This window comes from Ambystoma mexicanum, chromosome 2q (genome assembly GCF_040938575.1).
Source record: "Ambystoma mexicanum isolate Mex_15411 chromosome 2q, UKY_AmexF1_1, whole genome shotgun sequence".
In the NCBI taxonomy this organism is placed as follows: domain Eukaryota; kingdom Metazoa; phylum Chordata; class Amphibia; order Caudata; family Ambystomatidae; genus Ambystoma; species Ambystoma mexicanum.
In genome coordinates, this window is record NC_090924.1 from 683,161,834 (window position 1) to 683,186,076 (window position 24,243).

Consider the following 24,243-nt stretch of genomic DNA (forward strand, 5'->3'; position numbering starts at 1 on the left):
ATTTGCGTCAGTATTTAGATCAGTACCTAGCCAATGGTTTTATTCGCCCGTCCAAGTCTCCTATCTCCTCAGCTCTGTTCTTCGTGCCGAAAAAAGAGGGCGACCTTAGAACATGTATAGACTATCGCGCCCTAAATCAAATAACGATTAAGAATCGTTATCCTCTGCCCCTGATCCCTGAGCTTATCGACCAGGTGAAAGACGCTTGTGTGTACACCAAGTTAGATCTCCGAGGAGCTTATCACCTGGTGCGTATAAAAGAAGGCGACGAATGGAAGACTGCATTCCGCACCAAATTTGGGCTCTTCAAATATCAGGTGATGCCCTTCGGGTTGTGCAATGCACCTGCCGCCTTTCAGTACTTTATGAATGATGTTCTTCGGGAACTTATCGATGTCTGTGTCATTGTTTATATTGATGACATCCTGGTGTACTCTTCTTCAGAATCCGATCACAGAAAACATGTTAGGGCAGTTCTTGAGAAATTGCGCCAGCACAGACTATTTGCAAAGCTCGAAAAATGCGTTTTTCATACCACAGAAGTTGAATTTCTCTGATTCATCCTGACACCTCAAGGAGTCCGAATGGACTCGCGAAAGGTGGATGCCATCCTCAAATGGCCATCTCCTAGCTCGGTGAAGGGAGTTCAGAGCATGCTCGGCTTTGCCAATTTCTATCGAAGATTCATCCCGGAATTTTCCCGAACAGTCCAACCCATCACAGCTCTCCTAAAGAAAAACAAACGCTTTGAATGGACTCTTGAGGCCGAACAAGCCTTTCAGGACCTGAAAACCAAATTCACCTCTGCACCTGTATTGAAGCACCCACACCCAGATCTCCCTTACATTGTGGAAACCGACGCATCCAGTTCGGCCATGGGAGCTGTCCTGTCGCAAAGAGACCCAGAAACTAACCAACTACACCCTGTGGCCTTTTGGTCCAGGAAATTTTCTCCTCCTGAAATCAACTATGCAATTACCGACAAAGAGTTACTGGCTATTAAATCTGCTTTCAAGGCTTGGCGTCACTACCTTCTCGGGGCAAGACACACCATCACCGTAATTACGGACCACAGAAATTTACAGTATTTAAAGACGGCTAAAGCTCAATCTTCACGACAACTCCGATGGGCTCTACTCTTTGTGGAATTTGATTTTGTAATTACCTATCGCCCTGGCTGCAAGAATGGTAAAGCGGACGCCTTATCCCGGATTGGCATGGAAGAACCCAATTCGAGTTTAGAACCTGTGCCAATCATACCTGAACAAAGAATCTTAGGCCTAACTTCATTGCAAACTATTGAGGACATCCAAACGCAAGTAAAACAACTTCTAGACTCTTCAGCCTTACTGGAATGGAGTCAAAAGGGTCCTCATTACACCGTTAAGGATGATTTACCCTACTTACAGGAGCGGTTGTTTCTGCCAAGTAAAGAATTGCAAGAACTTGTTATTGTCCATCATCATGAATCATTAATGGAAGGACACCCTGGTATCGCTAAAACGGAGGAAAAAATCAAACGCCACTTCTGGTGGCCTTCTTGGAGAAAAGACATAAAGTCTTTTGTTTTGTCTTGCGGAATTTGCGCCCAAAACAAAGGTCAAAAGAAAAGGCCAGCCGGCCTACTTCAACCCTTGGATAATCCACCGGCACCATGGCACACCTTGTCAATGGACTTTATAACTGATCTGCCTCCTTGTGCTGGTTACAACACTATCCTTGTAATTGTGGATCTATTCTCCAAAATGGCCCACTTTATCCCTTTAAAAGGTTTGCCTTCAGCTTCCACCTTGACCAAGGAATTTCTGGAGAATATAGTTCGCATACATGGTTTCCCTTCCATATTAGTCTCGGATCGTGGAAGTCAATTTATCTCCCATTTTTGGAAGAAGTGTTGCCAACTAGCACAAATAGATGTGCGGTTATCCACCAGCCACCACCCCCAGACCGACGGACAAACCGAGAGAACCAATCAGACTCTCGAGCAATTTCTTCGGTGCATGTTACACCAATCCGAGTTAAATTGGAAAAACATCCTTTGGATCGCAGAATATGCATACAACAATTCAGTGCATTCTGGAACCGGACAAACTCCTTTTTATACTTTGTATGGTCACCATCCTCGGACCTCTGACCTAGATCCACCTCTGACCCTGGAAATGCCCGCAGTAAATCATCTGCGTTCCACAATAACCCGAGCCTTCAAAGAAGCTGCAACTCATTTACAGCAAGCCAAGAAAAAGTATAAAGAAAACGCTGATTTGCACCGAAGTAAAACTCCTCCTTACCAAGTAGGAGACCAGGTATGGCTAGCAACGAAACATTTACCCCTCAAGGGCCCATGAACCTTCAATCCCAGATTCATAGGACCTTATCCCATCAAGGCTATAATCAATCCCGTGGCCTTTAAACTGGATTTACCGTCCAACATGCGTATTCATCCAGTTTTTCATGCATCACTTTTGAAGCCAGTACAACCAGGGACCCGACTGTCCAAGCCTCCAGAACCAGTTCAAATTGAAGGGGAATTGGAATTCGAAGTTAAAGACATTTTAGACTCCAAGGTGTTAAGGTCGAAACTCTTCAATCTTGTTGACTGGAAGGTATATGGACCTCAGGAGAGATCGTGGGAGCCTAGTAACCATGTTCACGCACCTCGATTAATACAAAGGTTCCACCGGAGATTTCCGAACAAGCCCAAGCCCCCGGAGGGAACAACCTTGGGAGGGGCCTTGAGGGGGGGTACTGTCATGATGCCTACCTCCAAGGAGCCAGGTCCAACCCAGCAACCCCAGAGGCATGCATCATTCCCCCCAGGGAAGTGCCAGCAGGCCCAAGCTGGGGCCTTTTGGACACAGTCCTGGCGCCTTAGGCGCCAGGCTCATGTTGGACCCCTGTCCTGGCGCCTTAGGCGCCAGGCTCATAAAGCTAGACATGTGTTCAAGTGTTTTAATGTGCACTTACCTGAGGCAGACCATGCTGCTACATCCAGGCCCTCTTGAGGCCTGGATGGAACTATTTTACCTGTGGGACTACTTTCCACTTGGTTGTGGTCGGGGAAGGATACATACCTGATCGGTGGAAGGATACATACCTGGAACTTCTTCCAAAGCTATTTAATCCACGCCCGATCAGCAACTCACGCTTCGCGTTGTTCTGCTCCTCGCAGCTGGACGCTCACCGTGTCAGCTCCTGCATCTGGACTTCAGCCACGCCTGTCAGCATCCTGGGTCGCCTGCAAAGGGAGATAAGAGAGAATTGGCGAGAAAGAAGACCTTACCTGCTAAAGCTGCATCACGGAGACATCACACCGACGATCCTGAAAGGGAAGACATCATTTTAAAAGCATTTTGCTTCGATCGCTGCAGCGCTGCATTTCACTCACCTTTCCTGGGCGCCTCCATCTTCAGCAGCGATCATCCGGATCCGCACCCACTTCCCAGAGCCTAGAGAGAAAAAGACAAGAAAACAAGGCGAGAGAAGGAAGGGAATAGGAAAAGCTCAGTTTCCTTTTAAGACTTACCTGTTGGGTCATTCCCATTTCATTTCGGGTCCTGCCGCTTCCTGGCATTCCGGACCCCGGCCCCTAAGGGGAAAAAAGACAAGACATTGAATGAGCGAATGCAAAGACATTACCTGAACGCTCATCCAGAACTTACCTGTCATTTACTGCAACTGCACGTTTCACTTCGGGTCGGCGCCATATCTCCGGCATTCCGAACCCCGGCCCCTAGGGGGAAAAAGACATAAGCATTAGCGCTTGCTGCAATAAAACAATGAACATTATTATTAAGCTTGAACTTTTGAACTTGCAACAGAACTCTTACAGCGCCTCACCTGAATAGTCAAGCTTATTTTGAACTCCCATCAAACCTCAATCCAGTGAAGTAACTGGGTTTCAACGCGCCCCTGCATCAGAAGCAGGATGGAGAACTCATCCTTCCAGACCCTAAGGTGAGACTTCACGGGGAATCATGGAAGGGTATCGTGGAGGGTTGGAAGGGAGTGGGAGTCTTGAGCATTATTCCGTCATTAGGTAATACTCCCTTTTCACGCACAGGGGAATATTCCTGCGAGCCAGAAAAGCCAGAGTAGAGGGGCCTTTCCTGTCCATCTTCAGAGTCCTGCGCTTCACCATTGAAGAAGCATCAGCACTTGAAGCCAGACCTGCGCCTCCGTGGGAATCAGGTGAGCGTGACACCGACAAGAACGGTGGTCTATCAATCATTTCCACAAGCAGACCTCCTGACGCACATGCTGCAGTCGAAGCCTTCACTTATTAGTTACACTCACACCATGATTGCTAGCAAACGCTATTTGTTTGGCCAGGTGATGCCAGCAAACCCCACTCTGAAGATTATTCCACCAACGCTGATACAAGGCAATTATATTAATTGGCAAGTGCTCACATCCGAAGCCAGGTATTCCACTAATTCACATCATCTAGCAGGCATGCCAATGAAATATAAGCAGCCTTAGATATTGCATTAATATGCTGAAGTAAGCAAATCATATTGCAGGCAGTTCAATCAAATGCCAGCTTCTCAGATCATATAGCAGGTATCATCATCAAATGATCAGCGTGTGCTCTGCATTTCCATTAAAGGGTTAGTATTTGCCCCATATGCCAACCACTGTCAGCAGATAATCAGGTGCTCACACCACACACAGGGTATTGCCAAATGCTCGGGGCTCTTATACTATCACAGACAGGCAGTACTACCCCACCACTCAAAAGCTAAAACACCACAGATGCAAAGCTCTTCTTCATGCTTTGGGAGATGCTGTAAACAGGCGATATAAGCGACATTTATTTATGTATTTATTTATTTATTATTTGCTTGTAAGGCACTTATACAATAAGAATATACTGTTTCAAAGTGCCCACAAGGCAAGGAGGGAGGGAGAGTGGGATGTACATTACAACAATTACAACACAATATTTAAGAGCAGAGGCAGAAGAGGGAGGGGGAGGAACCTACTATGCCTTGTGAGCAATGTTTCCTCTAATTATTTTTCTCTATGTGAGGAACCGGTTGGCTGTTGTGCGCACATTATTTTCCATGTGCGCCACATACTAATGGGATAAGCCACTTTGTGAGCTACCGTTCGTGTCGCAGAAGAGAGTTTGGAAAGGAATTCCCTCTTCCCAGCCACTGCGATTCTTTAAAAATCTTGCAACACTTTTTCCAAACACATTGGCTAAAATAAAATATATCATATGTGATTATACAGAAAACTCATCAACCAGTCAAAGACTACAATATCTGCCACAGCACCTTGCAAAGGTACTTTTGCGCAGAGAAAAATGTCGGCCTCATTATGAGTTTGGCAGTAACCGGTAAAGTTGCAACTGAGTTACTGACAACTTTACTACTACGCCAAATTACGATTCTTGGAATGTCTGCTGCAGTAATTCAGCTACAAAAGCCACATTGAGTCCAATGGACTCAACATGAACTCTGTATGAATGGGGAATTACACCATCACCACCAGTTGTAATCCGGCGGAAATTCCTGCAGATCAAGAGGTGGTAACAGTAATACGTTTGGGTGGTGTTCTGTTGGATACCGCCCAAAGTCGTAATGAGGCCCTGTATGTTTTATGCCACTGGAAAATCACTAATTTATATTACAAAACACAAATATCTCTTAGTTGTGTTCCCAGATATCTTGCACCAACAGTATTTATTCTTAAAGGTATTTTTCTTAGTATTCTGATTTTTCAATTTTATTCTTCATGCGATAATCTCGTGGTTAGCTGACACATGTTTCGACGCAAGGGGTCTAAATCAAGGCTGGTGTGTTACTGTTCATTGACCATTAGGTAGGTTTCTCTTAGTGGTGCGTTGGGGTAGGTGGGTTCTACTCCTGGAATAGGCTTGCTTGTCAGCCTGTTACTGCTGCAAACGACGTCCTTTGCATTTGTGGCCCTCAAATATCTCTTGTCATAACTGATGTGGCTGTCAAGAAACTCAGAAAGAAAAAGTTGCTGATGGATTAACAGCAATTAAAAGCAATGTGTCAAAAACATGCTGAAAGGAGTTCAAGTGCCACTTTAATTAAGTAATTCAAGGGCCAGGAGAACATGTTTCTAATAATGTGTGTAAGAATGATAATTGTATCAGAATAACTGCACCTTAGAATATGATGATCCAAAATTCCTGTGCCTCTGCTTACTATAAACATTACGTTCTCCTGTGTGTAGTGATAACACAAGCCTTAGAGCTAAGAGACATATGCACCATGCATGTTTACTCCCTAGAAAAAGGAAAATGTGCCAATAAAAAAGGAGTAACAATGAGCATATCATTGCTTCAACCCACAAAGCTCCACTGATATTTTTTCGAATTAGTGACCAGTAGAGCAGTGGCATAGGAAGGAAGGAACTCTAATAATATTAATGCCCGGTCTCAAAAGGAATTTTCTGTGGAAAGAACATCTTTTAATAAGCAGAAAGTATCCGTATTTGCAAAGCTAATACCTTTTTACTCCCTGAAAAATCATTTGACTCCAGTTAGGGAGCAAACTCTGATTAGAACCCTGCTTGTATCCCTGACATAGGGAGCGAAACGACAGGGCACATAATAAAGTGTATAGTTTTGCCCACCCTTCCGCACCACAATCTAGATAAAATCAAACAAGAGCTTTACTGAGGTTTATTATGGAGCCCTGTTGAAGAAAATCACACATATATGCCTTTTAAGTTAATAGCGTCAATTCATCCGAGCTTCAGCTGATTGAGTGCCTTCTTCTGTAACTATGGATCCCTCTTCTGTAATTCTTTGTTATCAGTTAAATAAGATGCAGGGGGATGCTAGAGACAATACACACAGAACACATGCATATATTTAAAAGCCCTCAGCAGCTGACCATAGAAAGAAAATGAAGGTGCTGTTGTCTAGATGGGTACTAGAATTTCCTATCCTTGAGCAAACAGGCAACACATTTCCTTCAGTGTACTGCCGAAAAGTCTGCCTGGGTTTTTTAAATGTGCTGCTTTGTTCATCACCCGCAAGGAGTGATACTTCCACCCATACCCTTCCCCGGGCCCTGTGCTTGCCGCCAATATTAGTTGATAGAGTACTGTAAAAAGTGAGGGATTGTAGCAGTAAACACTCACTGGGATATTTGCAGACCCACAATACTTTGCAAGCAAAGCATATTTAAATGCCTCCATATATGATGTGCATTTTAAGAATGTCATGACCCTGCATGTACTCAATTTTTTTGCAGTGCATACAAGCTTTTGTGCAACATACCCCATCCTTACATCATTGTGTAGAATTACACAAGTGCTCAGGGAAACAGTTTTTTGTATAGAACTGATTTACCATATAACATGTGAAGGTCGATGCCCAAAGGAAGTCTGAACACTTTGAAATGATGCAGATTGTGTGAAAAGCATTCTCCTGTCTGGATATCCAGTGCCCTGATACTGCAGACGAGTAATCCCATACCCATTATCCCTTGTAGGCTAGGTAAATGATATTGCAATGTTGCTCTCTGTGTATAGGTTAATGTTAGTAATGCTAAAGTAGGAGACGTTGAGCATCACATTTGTCTTTTCATAATCTTTAGAGGGCAAATTAATATTTGAGTTTTATAATGCATCAACTTACAAAGGGGGCCGCTTCAAAGCACTTGCATGACATATCCACAAAGAAGAGGAAGTATGGGATTTGGTTGCACATCTGAGTATCTTGCTTACTTACAGTCAGTATCCGATAGTTGAGCTGGTAGTTCAATTATATAGTATGGGAGACACTTTTGGTAATGCACAATGAGTAACAGAAATTCTGGCGCGTGAACGTTATTCATGTTACAACAAACATAAAACAAGTGGATGTAGGTACACACCTGCTAACCTGTCGCAGAGCCAAGAGAGGAAGAATAAAAGTTGTCCGGTAGTAACTTAATGTACTCTGGGGTAGAAGTTAAAGTCATAAGGTAAAAGTTTGGTAGAGTCAGGTTTAGGAATCATGGGTGGGGAGGGAAAATGTTTCATTAATGTGTGCAGGCATATCTTGGTTAGATTCCTCTCTTATGGAGCCAGTTTTTCATATTAGTTTCTAACCTCTTGTGCTGTATTTTGCTGTTGGGGATTTTAGGTGCATAGTAGTGTAATGCAAATTAGCAGAGCATCAAGACTAGTTGCTTATTTTAAGAGAAAGAACATTTCAGGTAATGCTGTGGCTTGTGCCTTATTAAATCTTTTTGAATAGGTGAGGATTGTCTGGGTGCGCTGCTAAAATCTTCTGAGCGGCACCCAGAAGGAATCTGGGCAAGCCCACATGCGCACAGCTTAGAGGAAACACTGATTGTGATTATTCAGAACGTGAGTATTCAGAACATGTATCTGTCACAAGAAAACTGAGACAAGAAGACCAAACTGAGGCTTGCCTGAAGTGCTGGCCTGACAGACTAGTGTGCACTGGTTTTGTGGGCCAACGCGAGGAAAGTTTGCGACCTGGTGCACCTGGCTTGCCACATCTGGTAGTTTTGATCACAATGCTCGCCCAATGGTATTTAAAAACCTTCATTCACCACATATTTTTCACACATAAATACACCCACATCCAAGCACTAGTTCGTTGCAATAAATCACAATTTGCAATTTGTGTTTACGGGCCATATTTTTGGTACCTGTTCCTTTTTCTGCCACAGTTCTATCCACGGAAAGACAGGGAAATAAATCTACTTTTCACATGAAAATGCACAAGAAGCCAGTGTGGTGCCGTTTGCACCCCTTATACTCATTTGGTCAATACCTGTCTCTTTTATCATACCAATAAAGTGCTGTTAGATGCATTTAACAGGCATTCCCAGCACTGGACATTTAGCTGAGATGGACACGGTGCACCCACTGAATGCAGCTTTAACAATTCATGCGTGATCCCACGTAAATTCTGTACTGGTAGCCACTGTCCTAACAGTCGGGTCCTGTTCTTGGAACACGCTCCAGCCTTGCACAGTGCAATACCGAGGTGAAGAGAGAGGGGCCAGGAACTCGGGAGGGGCTGTGTCTTGGGCATGTCCTTTTTCGGAAGGGGTGGGCGCAGATGTGTATGTGGTGGCCCAGAACCCTGTCCCACTCCCTCCCCTCATCTTTTTGTCTGTTCAGCACTGCATGATGACAGCCATGGAGGACACAGGGATCCCACTCAGCTCTGACAGACACGGAGCGGACAACAACAAACGTTGCATGACAACATTATTTGAAAATGTGATTTTCCAAGAAAAAAAGGAAAACACAGATTGGCCCCAGGCATTCGTACAGCACTGCATGGACCAGTCCTTTCCTCGCCTGAAATCAATGTCAACTTGTCAAGCACAAAATCAATGGTAGTTTGGCAGCCACCGACACGCGCGCCAGCCTGAGCATGTTACTGCCTGCCTGCTCCACTTGCCGCCTCCTCAACATGAGGCAGACTCGGCACTGGTTGCCCCCGCCCTTACCCTCCCCCCTTCCCTGGGCTGTGCTTGCGCTGTCCGTATTGCACTGCGCATTATGTGATTTGAGCACTGGGGGAGGGAGCAGCAGTCACTCAGGAGCAGAGGGCACCTGTGATTTACTTCCCGGCCCGGGCAGTGTCGCGGCCCCTCAAATGCGCACGTAGAAAAGAAATATCTTGGGCCAGATTACAGAAACTTTGCACCGGTGCAAGTGCAAAGTTGTACGGTATTAACACTAGGGCAAAGTTTCCCCTGTTTTTTTAAAAACAAAGGGACATATTAGAACACTATTGCACCATAACAAGTGCAGTTTAATTATTTTTTACTTTGGTTTAGAACCAATGAAATATTACTTATAAATCTCATTTGTAGGAACTCCTGATTTTCCTAAAGGGCTGGGCACAAGCAAACTAACATACCCACGCTTTCTATAATATGGAACCAGCAGCAGACCATGCCAGCAGGAGCATAGACCGGTGCTTGAGGGGCAGTTTTGAGTTTTACTAAACAGGTTTTGTGGTACGCCCAACTAAAAAGGGAAGCACATCAGTTTGGGAACCAGCACTTTATAATGTATTGTTAAATGAAACTATAGCTATATTTTACAATGACTACTGTGCCTTCAGATAGTTTATTATAATACATTATGGGGTCAATTGTTAAGAAGTGGCAATTGCATGAAGGGGCCTGACAACAACACGGTACCTACTCCAACAACAGGCACATATTAACTACTACTCTGATTAGACGTTTACAACTTCCCCTCCGCTCCCACCTCATTTTTCCCATATACCCACACCACCCTCCCCAACACGTATGCCATATGCCCACCACAATTAACCAATATCCCTCTAATTCTCAAACATCCACTGTAAAACCACACCAAAACACCCTCATTGGTTACAATCACAGGCCTAGTCAACATCACAGGAAGGATACCAAACTATGAACGTCACTCATCTTTAGAGCTCTTCCACACTCTTCCCCACATTAGTCGGCAACACTGCCATAAGCATTTTATACACTCTCAGTCTTTGGGATCTTCTGTCAAGATAACATACCCTAAAATGAGTATGTCAATTCCAGAGAAAGCACACTGGCACACTTGAACTGCCTCTAAGTCTTCCCGCTATCCTACTAAACCCTCCTTACCCCCTCCCACCCTTCTCTCCTCTTAAAAACCCATGCGCAGTGAGGACAATAAAATGGCAGAAATGAACATTCTTTTCTAATTATGATGATTATTATTATAATTAATGGTATTTACATGTCATTTTGTCCCCCGCATGCAATTTCACTCACTTGCAGAAATGGATTCAAAATCATATTTGCGCCTTTTCATTTGGTTCTGTTTTACACACAACATGTAAATGCCACTTGCCTTTTACTTATGGCAGGCAGAATTTGCAATGGATTTCTGGGGAATCCTTTGGTTTTATGCCATCATGAAAGGATCGTGCTTGCGCAAAACCGTGAAGCATGTGAAGGCTTTCGAATCCATCAGCACTCAAGCAGTTGATGCCATCGCCCCGCTCACCCTAAGGAAAGCTAAGCGTAGCAAGCATTCCAATGCTTGGTTTTCCCAAGAGCTTCTTGAGCTATGCTCTAGGAAAAGGACAGTGCTCTCCACTGGAAAGCTAGCCCTAATGATTCCTCCAAGTTAGCTTTTAAGATTATCTCCAAAGAATATAAAGCCGCCATAATCAAAGCAAAAGCCACCTCGTTTAACTCAAGGATAGCAAATGCTAAATCAGGGACCAAAGACATTTTTGCTATCTTCAGAGAGTTGGAAACTGACACCCGTCCTCCCCCACCGACCCTCCACAAAGATGAAGAATGGTGTAATAATATCTAATCTGCTATGGTTGACAAACTTAACACTCTAAAAAATAAAATCCTCGCCCATCAACAGGCACTCAGCCATGAAATTTCAAATCTATAGAGTAGCACTTCTGGTGACTCCCCTCCCTTCGCTTTCAAGGAAATGAGCGAACAAGAAGTCATCGCCCTCCTCAAATCCATCAAACATTCCTTCTGCAAAGGGGATGCCTGCCTGGCTCAACTCATTAAAGATTGTGCCCTTACGCTTGCCCCATTCCTTCCAGCTTTTATTAATGCCTCCTTCCAGTCAGGCCATGTCCCACTTGGTCTCAAGGAAGCATGGGTACTCCCTCTCCTTATGAAACCCACACTTGACCCAACTGTCCCAGGGAACTATAGACCCATCACTACAGTCCCATTTGTATTACAAATCCTTGGCAAGGCAGCTTATCTGCAAGTTCAAAAATTCCTCGAGGCGAGCAACCTGCTCGGCCTCCAGCAGTCGGGATTCCATCCAAATCTGAACTTTAAGATCTAAAAAATCAAATGGACGATTTCAGAGATGCGGGCAAACCCGATCTCTTTCTGCTCCTCGATTTGTCCGCAGCTTTTGACTTGGTGGATCATAATACTCTTTGCCACCATCTCTCTACCGCTGCTAACTTCTCCCCTAAGACCATTGCTTGGATCAGCCCGTTTCTCCAGGAAAGGGTTATGAAAGTCTTCTCTGACCCAGCCTGTGCACACCCAAGCAACATAAAATGCGGAGTCCCATAGGGCTCCTGCATCCCACTCACCCTTTATAACCTGTTTACGAGCCCGTTGTTCCACATTCTGGACGTGTTGGGCATCAAATACACTAATTATGCCGATGACACGCAGGTCCTCATCCCTAACTTTGCTCATTTTTTTGCACTTATGTCTGAAAAATATACAGAACCAGGGTTACTATATTATTCAATGGCCTATACGACATTTTTTGCTGATACCTTTTGTTTTTTAGCCTGTGCCATTTTGCTGCCTAACACTGTGTTGGAGTTTAGTTTTCCCCAAATAAAAGCAGATCTACAAGTAGTGGATTTGCAGGGTGATGTGAGCCTGAAGACCAGGACTTATAGAGGGTTTTGCAGGGTGATGTGAGACTGAAGACCAGGACTTGTAGAGGGTCTTGCAGGGTGATGTGACCCTGAAGACCAGGACTTGTAGAGGGTCTTGCAGGGTGATGTGAGCCCGAAGACCAGAACTTGTAGAGGATCTTGCAGGGTGATGTGAGCCTGAACACCAGGACTTGTAGAGGGTCTTGCAGGGTGATGTGAGCCTGAAGACCAGGACTTGTAGAGGGTCTTGAAGGGTGATGTGACCCTGAAGACCAGGACTTGTCGAGGGTCTTGCAGGGTGATGTGAGCCTGAAGACCAGGACTTGTCGAGGGTCTTGCAGGGTGATGTGAGCCTGAACACCAGGACTTGTAGAGGGTCTTGCAGGGTGATGTGAGCCTGAAGACCAGGACTTGTAGAGGGTCTTGAAGGGTGATGTGACCCTGAAGACCAGGACTTGTCGAGGGTCTTGCAGGGTGATGTGAGCCTGAAGACCAGGACTTGTAGAGGGTCTTGCAGGGTGATGTGAGCCTGAAGACCAGGACTTGTAGAGGGTCTTGCAGGGTGATGTGAGCCTGAAGACCAGGACTTGTAGAGGGTCTTGAAGGGTGATGTGAGCCTGAAGACCAGGACTTGTCGAGGGTCTTGCAGGGTGATGTGAGCCTGAAGACCAGGACTTGTAGAGGGTCTTGCAGGGTGATGTGAGCCTGAAGACCAGGACTTGTAGAGGGTCTTGCAGGGTGATGTGAGCCTGAAGACCAGGACTTGTAGAGGGTCTAACAGTTGACTCTGGACGGCCTGATAGATCTACAGAGTGGGGACAACTTCACAAGAAGGTTTTAAGTCCTGCTAACTTGCCCCTTGGCATGTCTGACATCTCTATCTAGCTCTGGCTGGTAGGTCAAGAGCAGTTTCCATTGTGAGACTTGTAATTGCACTTTACCTTTGGGTCTACAAAGCCACACATATAAAGTGTTACTGGCTGAAAGTCTAGGATCGGCCACTTATCAGCTACTTTCGCATCACTATGTACTTATAGTTGTGATGCAAATGTATATTTATCCTCTCACTATGCCCCTAACTTGCTTATTTCTTTGCACTCTTGCCCCATACTGCATACTAATTGCACGGTAAGCATAGAACTACTTGTACCAAAATGCAAAGAAAACGTGAAATCTGGGCTGGATGGACTGCTCGCAGTTATTTTTCGGACATCTTGATTTGTGTGTAGTATTTGCATGTAATGTTGCAGAGCACAATGTAAATGATGATCGGTTAGCAGGCTTAATTCTTTTTTTGGGATGCCGTTTTTAGGTGCTGTATGTTACAATTGCGTTATAGCTCCTAGAGATCTAAACTAGAGAGTTAACTATGCCAGCATTCAGGCATGCCTAGCGTTTCCCTGCCTTCTGCAACTCATAGTTGTGCTTGTCAATCAGCAAGGTGGACTGGGAACTAGAGCAGATTTCTTCCCTCCAGACTGAGGAATTAAAAATCATAATCCAGGCAAAGAACACCAGGCATGGCAGATCGAAGTAGAATTCCTAACAGGGAATTTTCATTTGTAAGGAAATGATAGGGGAGTCTGGATGGAGGAACTGAGACTATGGTGGAACAACCACAACCAGACCACTAGGAGACCCCAGGCACCAACACATTTAAAAAAAAAGGAGATTTGCATGCAGGGTCGTAGCTTGGGGATTGTGGAGAGCGTGGGGTGTCACAGCCCCACGTCCTTGTGTGACCAGTTGTCAGATTAGGAAAGCGCTGTCCTGTCTGATGATGTGTGTCAGAACCACAGCTGCCATGACTCCTTCATCAAAGCTCCTGCTGGGCAGCAGTTAATGGGGAATGGGCCATGGGGCAACGTTCATCTCCAGCAACCCTTTCATGGCCAAAACTTTAAGTGTCCAAGGAAAGTGCTAATGTTAGAACTGTAAACTGTGATGGGCTATATGTATTTTAAAGTTAGACCCCAGTAAAGCTCATAGAAAAGATTAACGAAATACTTTTACATTTTACTTAGCTTCCGGTTTGTTTAAAATGAAAAAAGGTTTTACCTGTTTGGGGAAAGTTCACATTGTATTCACATAATGCAAACCTTGCTGAATGCTTTTTTGCAAATAACGAAAAAGGGAAGCAACGTTTACTGAAATAACAACCAACCCACAGCAGACTTGCAGACATCTCAAGCTGTGGCAGTGTCACATTTTCTTGCATTCTGTCACTTGCAGGTCTGTATTTACAATTGTTACCTGGATCTTCTCCCACGTACTTTCCATCTTGGCTTTAATTGATGTTACATAATAATAATAATAATAATAATAATAATAATAATAATAATAATAATAATAATAATATTCTGTTCTTGTATAGAGCGTCATGCCAGACTCCTCCAACGTTTAAGTGCTCTAATAAGAGGTGTTGTTATTACTCCTCTTTGAATGGTACTTAATTTTGGAAGGATAAAAGGCTAAGTCAGCCTTGCTCAGGACTTGAACTTGCAAACTGTAGATCACGTGTCCACGTGACCAACACTTTAATCTCGCAACTATTACTTACCTCTTGGTTAGTGGTTTCCCCAGGCTGTTTTGTTTTGGAGCCCACCTGGAGTGCATTTGAAACCTTTGTAGAATAATTTCTAATGTATTTATTTAATTTATTTTTGCATTTGTGGCAGTGCACAGAACCCTTAGTGATAGGGAGATTGTTCCAGAGTTTAGTAGCAATGACTGGACAGCTTGATCCTCCTGTGGTCTTTCTGGTGAAGTTAGGCACTTTGAGGAAGTGGTCGTTTGTGGATCTTAGTGGGCGAGGTGGGGTGTTTTTTTCCACCTGGCATGAGAGGTACACTGGGGCAGTGTTGGTTCTGCGCTTGTGTGCAATGGAGAGGGTTTTGATTTGCTCACAGATCGGAAGCCAGTGGGCATCTTTTTTTACTTTTGAGACATGATCGTACTTGAACAAGCCTAGGGAAGCCCAGAGGGCATTGTTTTGGATTGTTTGTAACTTGCCCAAGTTACGCTGTGAAGTGCCTGCAAAGAGGGTGTTGCAGTAGTCCACTTTGGCTCTGGTGATGGCTCTAGCAACAGTGAGGCGGTTGGAAGTGGTGAGGAAGGGCTTAACGGCATTAAGAAGTTTGGCCGTGTAGGCCACAGAGGAGGCAATGGCATTGACCTGGCAAAAGAGGTCCAGGGTAGATGCCCAGGGTCTTGGCTGCAGAACTACTGTCAATGTTAAAGGCTTCTTAAGCTGGATCCATGTTGCAGAGAGTGGTGTGCGAGCCTACAAAGAGGATCTCAGTTTTGTCATTGTTTAGACATAACTGGTGTGAGGCCATCCAGTTCTGGACCATTTCATAGACTGAGTTGATGTCTGTGACATCTAGGTGATAGATGCTTGAGAGAGGGAGGAAGATTTGGATGTCGTCTACATAATTCGTGTAAGATATGCCAAGGACAACCAGGCAATCAAAGAGGGGTTTAGTATACATGTTATACAAGGTGGGGGAGATGCATGATCCTTGTGGGACTCTGTAAATTACTGGCGTGGGTGGGGTAACATGCTCTTCTATGATCTGAGGATCTGTCTGCCAAAAAGGATTTGATCCAGTCTACGGTTGCAGGGGACAAGTTTGCTGTGGTGGTGAAGTGGTTGCAGAGTGTCTCCTGGTTGACAAGATCGAGCGCCACTGATAAGTCCCGGGAGGATAGCTCAGCGGCAGCGTGCGCGTCTTGGAAGCAAGACGACATGAAGCAACACAGGTTCGATCCCCGGGTCCGCGCTTAGAAACCTCTGGGTGTTTAAGCGCGTTATAAATACGTAACTAAGACAAAAAACCTATTCCTGTAACAGCGCCTTGATGCCTGCGGGCTGTGTGAGCGCTTTATAAATGTAATTTAAAAATTTAAAAAGTCTAGCACGAGGAGCAGGGAGAGTTTACCCGTGTCTTTGATATCATCCAGCTGTTTTTTCAGGTCCAACAAGGCCGTTTCAGTTCCGTGCTTTGATCGGAAGCCTGATTGGCGGGTGCCCAAGATGTGGTTGTCCTCGAGGTATTGTTGGATTCGGATGTAGGCTATGCGGTTGAGGATTTTCAGGATGAAGGATACAGTGGTAATGGGACAGTAGTATTCTGGGGATGGTGGGATCAATGGATTTTCTTTTAGCAGCAGGAGAATCCATGGAGGGTTGTACAGTTTTTGTGACACAGGATGAGTTAATTATTGCTGTGATGATGGGGGGGAGAGTCTCAGCACAGTCTTTGATGATGGGGACTTGGCAGACATCACCTTTGCAACGGGAGGGCTTGAGGCCTTTGATGATGTCGGCAACTTCGAGATCCGATACTGGGCGAAAGTTGAATTGGCTGGTAGGTAGACTGGTGGCAGCTGTGGTGGCTTTGGGGGTGGCTGGTGTTGGTTTGGCATGAATGTTGGCCCACATTTTCTTCTGGAGGGAGAGGAGATTTACTGTGAGGGCTCTTGCACCTTGGAACACCAGGTATCAACTATGATGAGGTCTGTGGAGGTGGGGCACTGATGACTCAAGTTCATGCAGCATCGTGAAGAGTTCACGGGTGTTGGACTGTGCGTTATCTATTCTTGTAGCTATTTTGTAGTCTTTAGCGAGGGAGGTGAACTGAGCTTCGATAGTGAAGGAAGGGTCTATTCTCCATGGCGCTTGGCGGCACACTTCTTACCACAGGACGCAAGGAGCTTGGAGGTGAACCAAGTGTTCTTTTTTAGACCATATTTGGCTTTTTGCTTTTTTTAGCGGGGCAAGGGTTTTAACAGCTTGTGCTATGGTGTTGTTGTAGAGGTTGACAAGGGCCTCTGGGTTGGTTGCAATGTTGGACAGGACCTTAAGGTCTGAGAGGAGGGATGTGAGGCGGTCCTTGTTAAGATTTTTAGTGCAGCAGGCTAAGGCTTCTGGTTTCACTGGGTGACGGGCTGGGCCGTCTTCTGATAGGAATGGTGAATATAATGGTCGTTCAACGGGCTGGTTGTGGTGCTAGGTCTGGCCATGTTACAGTTAAGGTCAGCAATTCAGTCGAGGGTTTGACCATGAATGTGGGTGGGTTTGGTTGTTCGCTGTTTGAACCCTGTGTGGCTGAGGGCTGTGGTTAGGCTTTTTGCATGCGTGTCCGTGGTTGAGGTCTCCTAAGATCAGGAATTTTGAACTCGGCCTGATGGTGGGATTGAGAGTTTGCATGAGGTCTTCCTCAAAGGATAGAATGGGAGCTGGGGGGAGATAGATGAGGTGGATACTGACAGGTTTGCTGGGTGAGAGAGTGAGCTTTGTAGAGAGCATCTCACAGCTTGTTTTTGTAAATTAGCACGACTCCGCCACCTCTACTGTGGGTTCTGTCATTGCGCAGAATTGTCTTTCCTGATTCCTGCAGCTTGGTGGAGCCATGTTTCGGGTATGGCGAGCAGGTCGAGATCATTGGAGGTTGTGAATTTCAGGGGCATGTGCACAGACTGATCTGGCATTGATCAGGGCACATTTAAGGGCCTTGATAAGTGTGGCCACTGGGGGGGTGGAGATGAGCAAATGTGGTGTTAGTGGAGGGTAGTTGGGGGGGCCAGGTGCGCAAGCGAAGGAGCTTGCTTATAGTGTGGATGGGGCGGTGCTGTGTAGGGGTGGGGTGTATGGGGTGAAGGATCTCCTGGTGCAGAGCTGGAGGTGATCATTTCTAATGGATGGGGGGCGGACGAGTGAGGGGTGCCATGATGTCTGTAAATGAGATGTGGGTGAACTCTATAGGGCTTATTGCGCAGGTGTGCTTGCCTAATGCAGGGGGTAGTGGGCCTGTAGGGTAAGTTGCGCAAATGTGCTTGCCTGATGCAAGGGGTAGTGGGTCGGTAGGGTAAGTTGCGTGAATGTGCTTACCTGATGCAAGAGGTAGTGGGCCTGTAAGGTAGGTCGTGCAAATGCGCTTGGCTAATGCAAGGGGTAGCAGGTCTGCAGGGTGAGTTGTGTGAATGTGCATGGGGTTCTGGGTTTTGATGTCTGCAGGTGGTGCATTTTGAAGTTTGTAGATACCGAAATCTGCGGCGTACAACATAGTGCCCTTTGCTTGCCTGTGCGGGCTTCGCCTGTTTGGGCTTCAGTATCTGGACTTTATTCAATCATCGCCGTAAATTGCATCTGCATGGCGGAAGTGTAGGCACAACGTATGTTCGGCTAGTGCCTTGCACAACTGCAGCGCACAACACCGCACCCTTTGCATGTGAAGGCTTCACCTTGTGGGCTTTGGTACCTCGACAATCGTTGCTGGAAATTGCATCTGCGTGGCAGATGTGTAGACCCGACGGATGGTCAGCCAGTGTCTTGTGCATCTGCAGCGCACAACACCGTGCCTTGTGGGCTTTGTCTGTGTGTGCTTCGGTACCTGGACTTTATTCCATCGTCACCAGAAATTGCACCTGCGTGGCACAAGTGTAGGCCAATTGGATGGTCGGCCAGCATTTTGCGCACCTGCGGAAATGGCATCTGGCGGAACTGTAAACCCAATGGATGTCGGCCAGTGTCTTGTGCGCTTGCGGCGCACAACATTGTGCCCCTTGGTCTGCGCAGGCTTTGCCTGTTTGGGTTTTGGTACCTGGACTTTATTCAATCATCGCTAGTAATTGCATCTGCGTGGCGGAAGTGTAGGCCTGATGGATGGTCGGCCAGCATTTTTTGCACCTGCAGCGCACAACGCTGCACCCTTTGCCTGTGCGGACCTCGCCTGTGTGGGCTTGGTACCTGGACTTTATTCAATGGTCGCCGGAAATGGTATCTGCGGGCTGAAGTGTATGCCCGATGGATGGTCGGCCAGCGTCTTGCGCACCTGCAGCACACAACACTGCACCCTTTGCCTGCGCGGGCTTCGCCTGTGTGGGCTTTGGTACCTGGACTTTATTCAATTGTTGCCGGAAATGGTATCTGCGGGCTGACGTGTATGCCCGATGGATGGTCGGCCAGCGTCTTGCGCACCTGCAGCACACAACACTGCACCCTTTGCCTGCGCGGGCTTCGCCTGTGTGGGCTTTGGTACCTGGACTTTATTCAATTGTTGCCGGAAATGGCATCTTCGTGGCAGAAGTGTAGGCCCAACGGATGGTCGGCCAGCATCTTGCGCACCTGCTGTGCACAACACTGTGCCCTGTGCCTGCGCGGGCTTCGCCTGTGTGGACTTCGATACCTGGACCTTACTCAATCACCACCGGAAATTGTATCTGCATGGCGGAAGTGTATGCCCAACGGATGGTCAGCCAGCATGTTTCTTACCTGCGGCCCACAACACCATGCCCTTTGCCTACCCGGGTTTTGCCTGTGTGGGCTAAGGTGCCTGGACTTCATTCAATCTTCACTGGAAATTGCACCTCGGTGGAGGAAGTGTAGGCCCGGCGGATGGTTGGCCAGCGTCTTGCGCACCTACAGAGCACAACACCACACCCTGTGCATGCACGGGTTTCGCCTGTGTGGACTTTAGTACCTGGACTTCATTCAATCGTCGCCGGAAATTGCAACTGCTTGGTGGAAGTGTAGGCCCAACGGATGGCTGGATAGCGTCTTACGCACCAGCGGCGCACAATAGTTGCGCCCGTTGCCTGCTCAGTCTTTGCCTGTGTGGGCTTCAGTGCCTGGACTTTATTAAATCATCGCCGGAAATTGCATCTGGGTGTCAGAAGTGAGGGACTGATGGATGGTCGGCCAGTGTCTTGCGCACCTGCAGCTCATAACACAGCACCCTTTGCCTGTGTGGACTTCGGTACCTGGACTTTATTTAATCGTCACTTCAAATTGCATCTGCATGGCGGAAGTGTAGGCCCGACGGATGGTCGGCCAGCGTCTTGTGCACCTGCGGCGCACAACAATGCACCCTTTGCCTGCGCGGGCTTTGCATGGAGGACTCCGAATTTGTGGGGAGTGTGGATTAATTAAAACTTTACCAGGTCTCAGGTTTGCATGGATCTGTTATTTGTAGGCAAATGAATAAGGATAACTTCTAGTTTTCAGGAAATTCAGGGTTACAGAGACTAATAATTGTAGGTTTGTATGAAGACTGAGAGAAGCCGTGATGAAAACAATGTACTACACTTTATAAGTGAACGATACTTCTATTTGGTGGCAAAAATATCTGCATTTCAGGAGCTGAAAGAAAAACATGTCTACTGCAGCTGTGCATTACCTGGGGATGATGGACTCAGGTAGGCGTGGGTCTTTCATGACTCCTTTGGAGAGTCATTTGTGATTTGTATGATGTTATGCTGCTTAGCCTGTGATTTCATGATTTTTTAACGACTATTTTAACAACCAAATCAGAATTGCAGTCCAAAAGGACACACACGTTATGACAAAAGGTTTCCTTTACATATTGTATTTCCCTACAGGCCTTGAATGCTCTCTATGTGATGCTCTTGGTGACAGAGACCAAACTATTGATTCCGGAATTATTTCCTCCCCTTTTGCAAAGTCTGTTGCTGATCATTAACTCCTCCAGTGGCCTGACGGTGCTAGAAGATGGAAAATCTTCCAAGAAGAAGAATATGGCGGATCCTAACATTGAACTATTTGACCCCATGAGGTATGGTACACCGAATGCATACTGCACAGTGTGATATCAGTTGTGCCCACTAAACACTCTAAATCACCATCTGCATTTAAATATTAATCAAACAGTGTGCAATTGCTTATTTTTGTTATTTTTGTGAGTCATAAATCTGGCGAACACGTGGGCCAAGAAGAAAGGCAGGTTAGTGCAGCCCCATTCTCGATTTAGGACTGATGATTGTATCTGTCCAATAAAAGGAAGGCCTGCCACAGGAGGTGCCTGGCACTACCACAACCTCACCTTGTCTGAGTTAGATAAATATTGTGGTCAAGGAAACCCATTCTAACCCAGAAATGGGCCAACAGTTCTCCCATAATATGTTTTGTACTTTAGCGACAGGCGTTGGGCATTTACCTAGCTTAACAGGTCATTGTTCAAGCTCCACTGCCTTGGCCTGCAATAGTCAAGGAAGCTATGGTGCTTGACCATCATCTCACCTTAGTGCAGCGGCCACTGCCTTATCAACAGATCCCACAATGAGTTGCTCAATCTCTTCAAGAGAGCTTGTCAGTGGAAGATCAACATTAACATTTGTGTTAAGACCTTCCCCAACCTCACTGGTATAATGATTGATAACAGAAGTTGCAAAATATGTAGTCACAGGATTGTATACAATCTTTGTGGAAAACACAAGTGCAGGGACCAGACTGGGACTTCAAATTATAGCAGGTTGACCCTCTTGAAATTGGGACAACTCTGTCACTCACAAATCAGGAAGGTGGCATATGTGCTGCCAGTGCTTTTTGTGATGTTTGTGCCAATGGCGCATTTTAGCATAAGGAGAAGAGGAATATGGTTCCAGGGAGTGCTTCTATGTTTGCTTCCTTCCATCAGTAATCACAGCCAAGAGACAGCATGTGCATTGAAATACATTACCACACACTCATTGCTCTCACCTGCTTTTGTCTGATGTGTCTCCTTTTGTGCACTGTGTTGCTTCTGCCGTCAATGCACAGGGCTTTGAGGGGCAGCTATTGTGAGTGCTTTCGTGTCTCAGGACGTCTGAGGCTAGCACTATGCGAGCAGATCAAAATCTTGCCTGGTGGAGCCCGAATGATAACTGCATTGAGCCCTCATGTGATAAAGGTGCCTGACCAAGTCTCCAATCCCAATATCGGTTCATCAGGCCCGAAGGGAGTGGAGAAGCATTCTTAGGAGACTTCTACTGGCAGAAGCCTAGAGGTCTAAAAAGGTTGTCACAACAGACTAGCTTTGAGGGAGAGGACCCCTAAAGGGCGCATGTTTGTATTAAAAGAAATATGTAATTTTGCTTGGCAGATGCCTCCAGGATACAGGATGCCTCATGTTCACTAGGCCAAATATATGCCCTTCTCGATCACTGTGAAGTTTCCTGCCTGTGTGGGGTCTTTTTTGAGGGGTTATCTGTGTTTCAAGTGGAATTTCCAAATCATTTCCTGTGCTGTTGTGTCTGTCCATTGTCAGTCGTTTCCCTGGCTTGCAGTTAGTAATCCATAGACAGCTTGTACAGCAAGCACCTGGTAAGATGTTTTCAGCCTGTTTTGAGTCTTTGGAGGGGGTGGGTTCGGGGGGGGGGGGTATCTTTGTTTTAAGTGGAATATCTAAATAATGTTTTGTGCTGGTTCAACCTCTAAAGAGGACTACCCTGGGGGTGTAGTCCTTGGTTTGTTTCTGTTCCTTTTTCCTCTCTCCTCCCATCTTGATAGGAATTGGAGGAGGGAGTTAGAGGTCCCTTTACATTGTAGTTTTACCTGGCTTGCAGTTAGTGCTCCATAGGCATCCTGTATAGCAAGCACCTGGCACAATTTTTCCATTCTGTTTGTGGTCTTTTTTTAAATTAATCAGTGTTTTCAGTGGACTTTACAAATCGTGTTTTGTGCTGGGGTGCCTGTCCATTGTCAGTCGTTTCCCTGACTTGCAGTTAGTAATCCATAGGCATCCTGTACCACAAGCAACTAGTAATTCGTTTCCAGCCTACATGGGGCATTTTTGGGGGGGTTCTATCTATGTTTTAAGTGGAATTCCTAAATATTTTTTTGTGCTAGTTTACCTTCTAGAGAGGAATGCCTCGGGGTTGTGGTCCTTTGTTTCTGTTCCTTTTTCCTCTCTCCTCCCATCTTTATGGCAATTGGCCGAGGGAGTCAGGGGTGCCTGTCCAGTGTTTGTAGTTTACCCTGGCTTTCCATTAGTAAGCCATAGGGCCCCAGCCTGATTTTCACTCCCTCCGATTGGCCTGTGTCCTTGGTCACATGAACATGAAACATTCTTTTTCACCGGTCCTCCCAGTGCAGCCTTTTCTGGGCAGTCATCGGCTAATGGCCAGAGACAAAGGGCAGCTCCCAAAGACACAGCTCCACTCCATGCCGTGTTTGCCTGGGACGCCTGACACAGATAACCCACAGAGACGGATAAGGTTAGTGTGGTGTGGGTGGGGATTACAGCCGCAACTCTACTCCAGTAAAACCCCACGACTTCTATTACCTATTATCTAGCCTAATTGTGTAAGGTAGTCATTCTGGCACTCAGTCTAAGTGTGTACGATAGCTGTACTCTAGATGGAGCCTATATTACATACAGTAGCCATACTTCAAACCAAAACCTGTTGGTATAGCCTTGTTATATTCATAATATTTATATTGTTAGCCATTGTACTGAATTGTGGAAGGAAATGTGTTGTACCTACATGTATAGTAGGGAGCAGACATCATGCAGGATTTAGATGTATTTTGCCAGAAATTAAATGTGTTGCTCCCAAATGTATGTTGGGGGCAGGAAGTGTGTTACAATAGACATATTGGGAAGATTAGCTATGCGTCTCATTTGGATAGATCTGTGAAGATTAGCTGTGCATCACATTTAGATAGATTTGCAAAGAATAGCCATGTGCCACATCTAGATAGAATGTGAAGATTAGCCATCCCTCGCATTTAAATAGTATTGTGAAGATTAGCCATGCATCACAGTGAGATAGATTTGTGAAGATTAGCCATGTGTCACATTTAGATCAGCCACCTGAAGAACTTTGAGAAAACCTAATGTAATAACCACCCAGCTCCTACTTCCCTCCTACACACCTCCTTTGTACTATACACACACCCATGGGCTAGCCAAACTACAACAAACAGCCCAGGCATTGGGCCTCACCCTTACACAAGCCAGTTCACTCCATAACAACCTTAACTACCAGCCAATTTACATACAAAACACACACACACACACCCACCATAGCAGACATAGACATACATCAAACGCACCCAGGCATTGGGCTTCACCGTTACGGATACAACA

The 24,243-nt window shown here is 45.9% G+C and overlaps 1 protein-coding gene across 1 annotated transcript in view; it reads left to right on the forward strand.

Annotated features, from left to right (window-relative positions):
* LOC138568799 (maestro heat-like repeat-containing protein family member 1) overlaps positions 1-24,243 on the forward strand; it is a 108,008-nt gene that overhangs the window by 15,172 nt on the left and 68,593 nt on the right. The window contains exon 2 of the mRNA XM_069646573.1: positions 20,756-20,949. Within this exon, the coding sequence (XP_069502674.1) occupies positions 20,756-20,949 (194 nt within the window). The remainder of the gene's footprint in view (positions 1-20,755; positions 20,950-24,243) is intronic.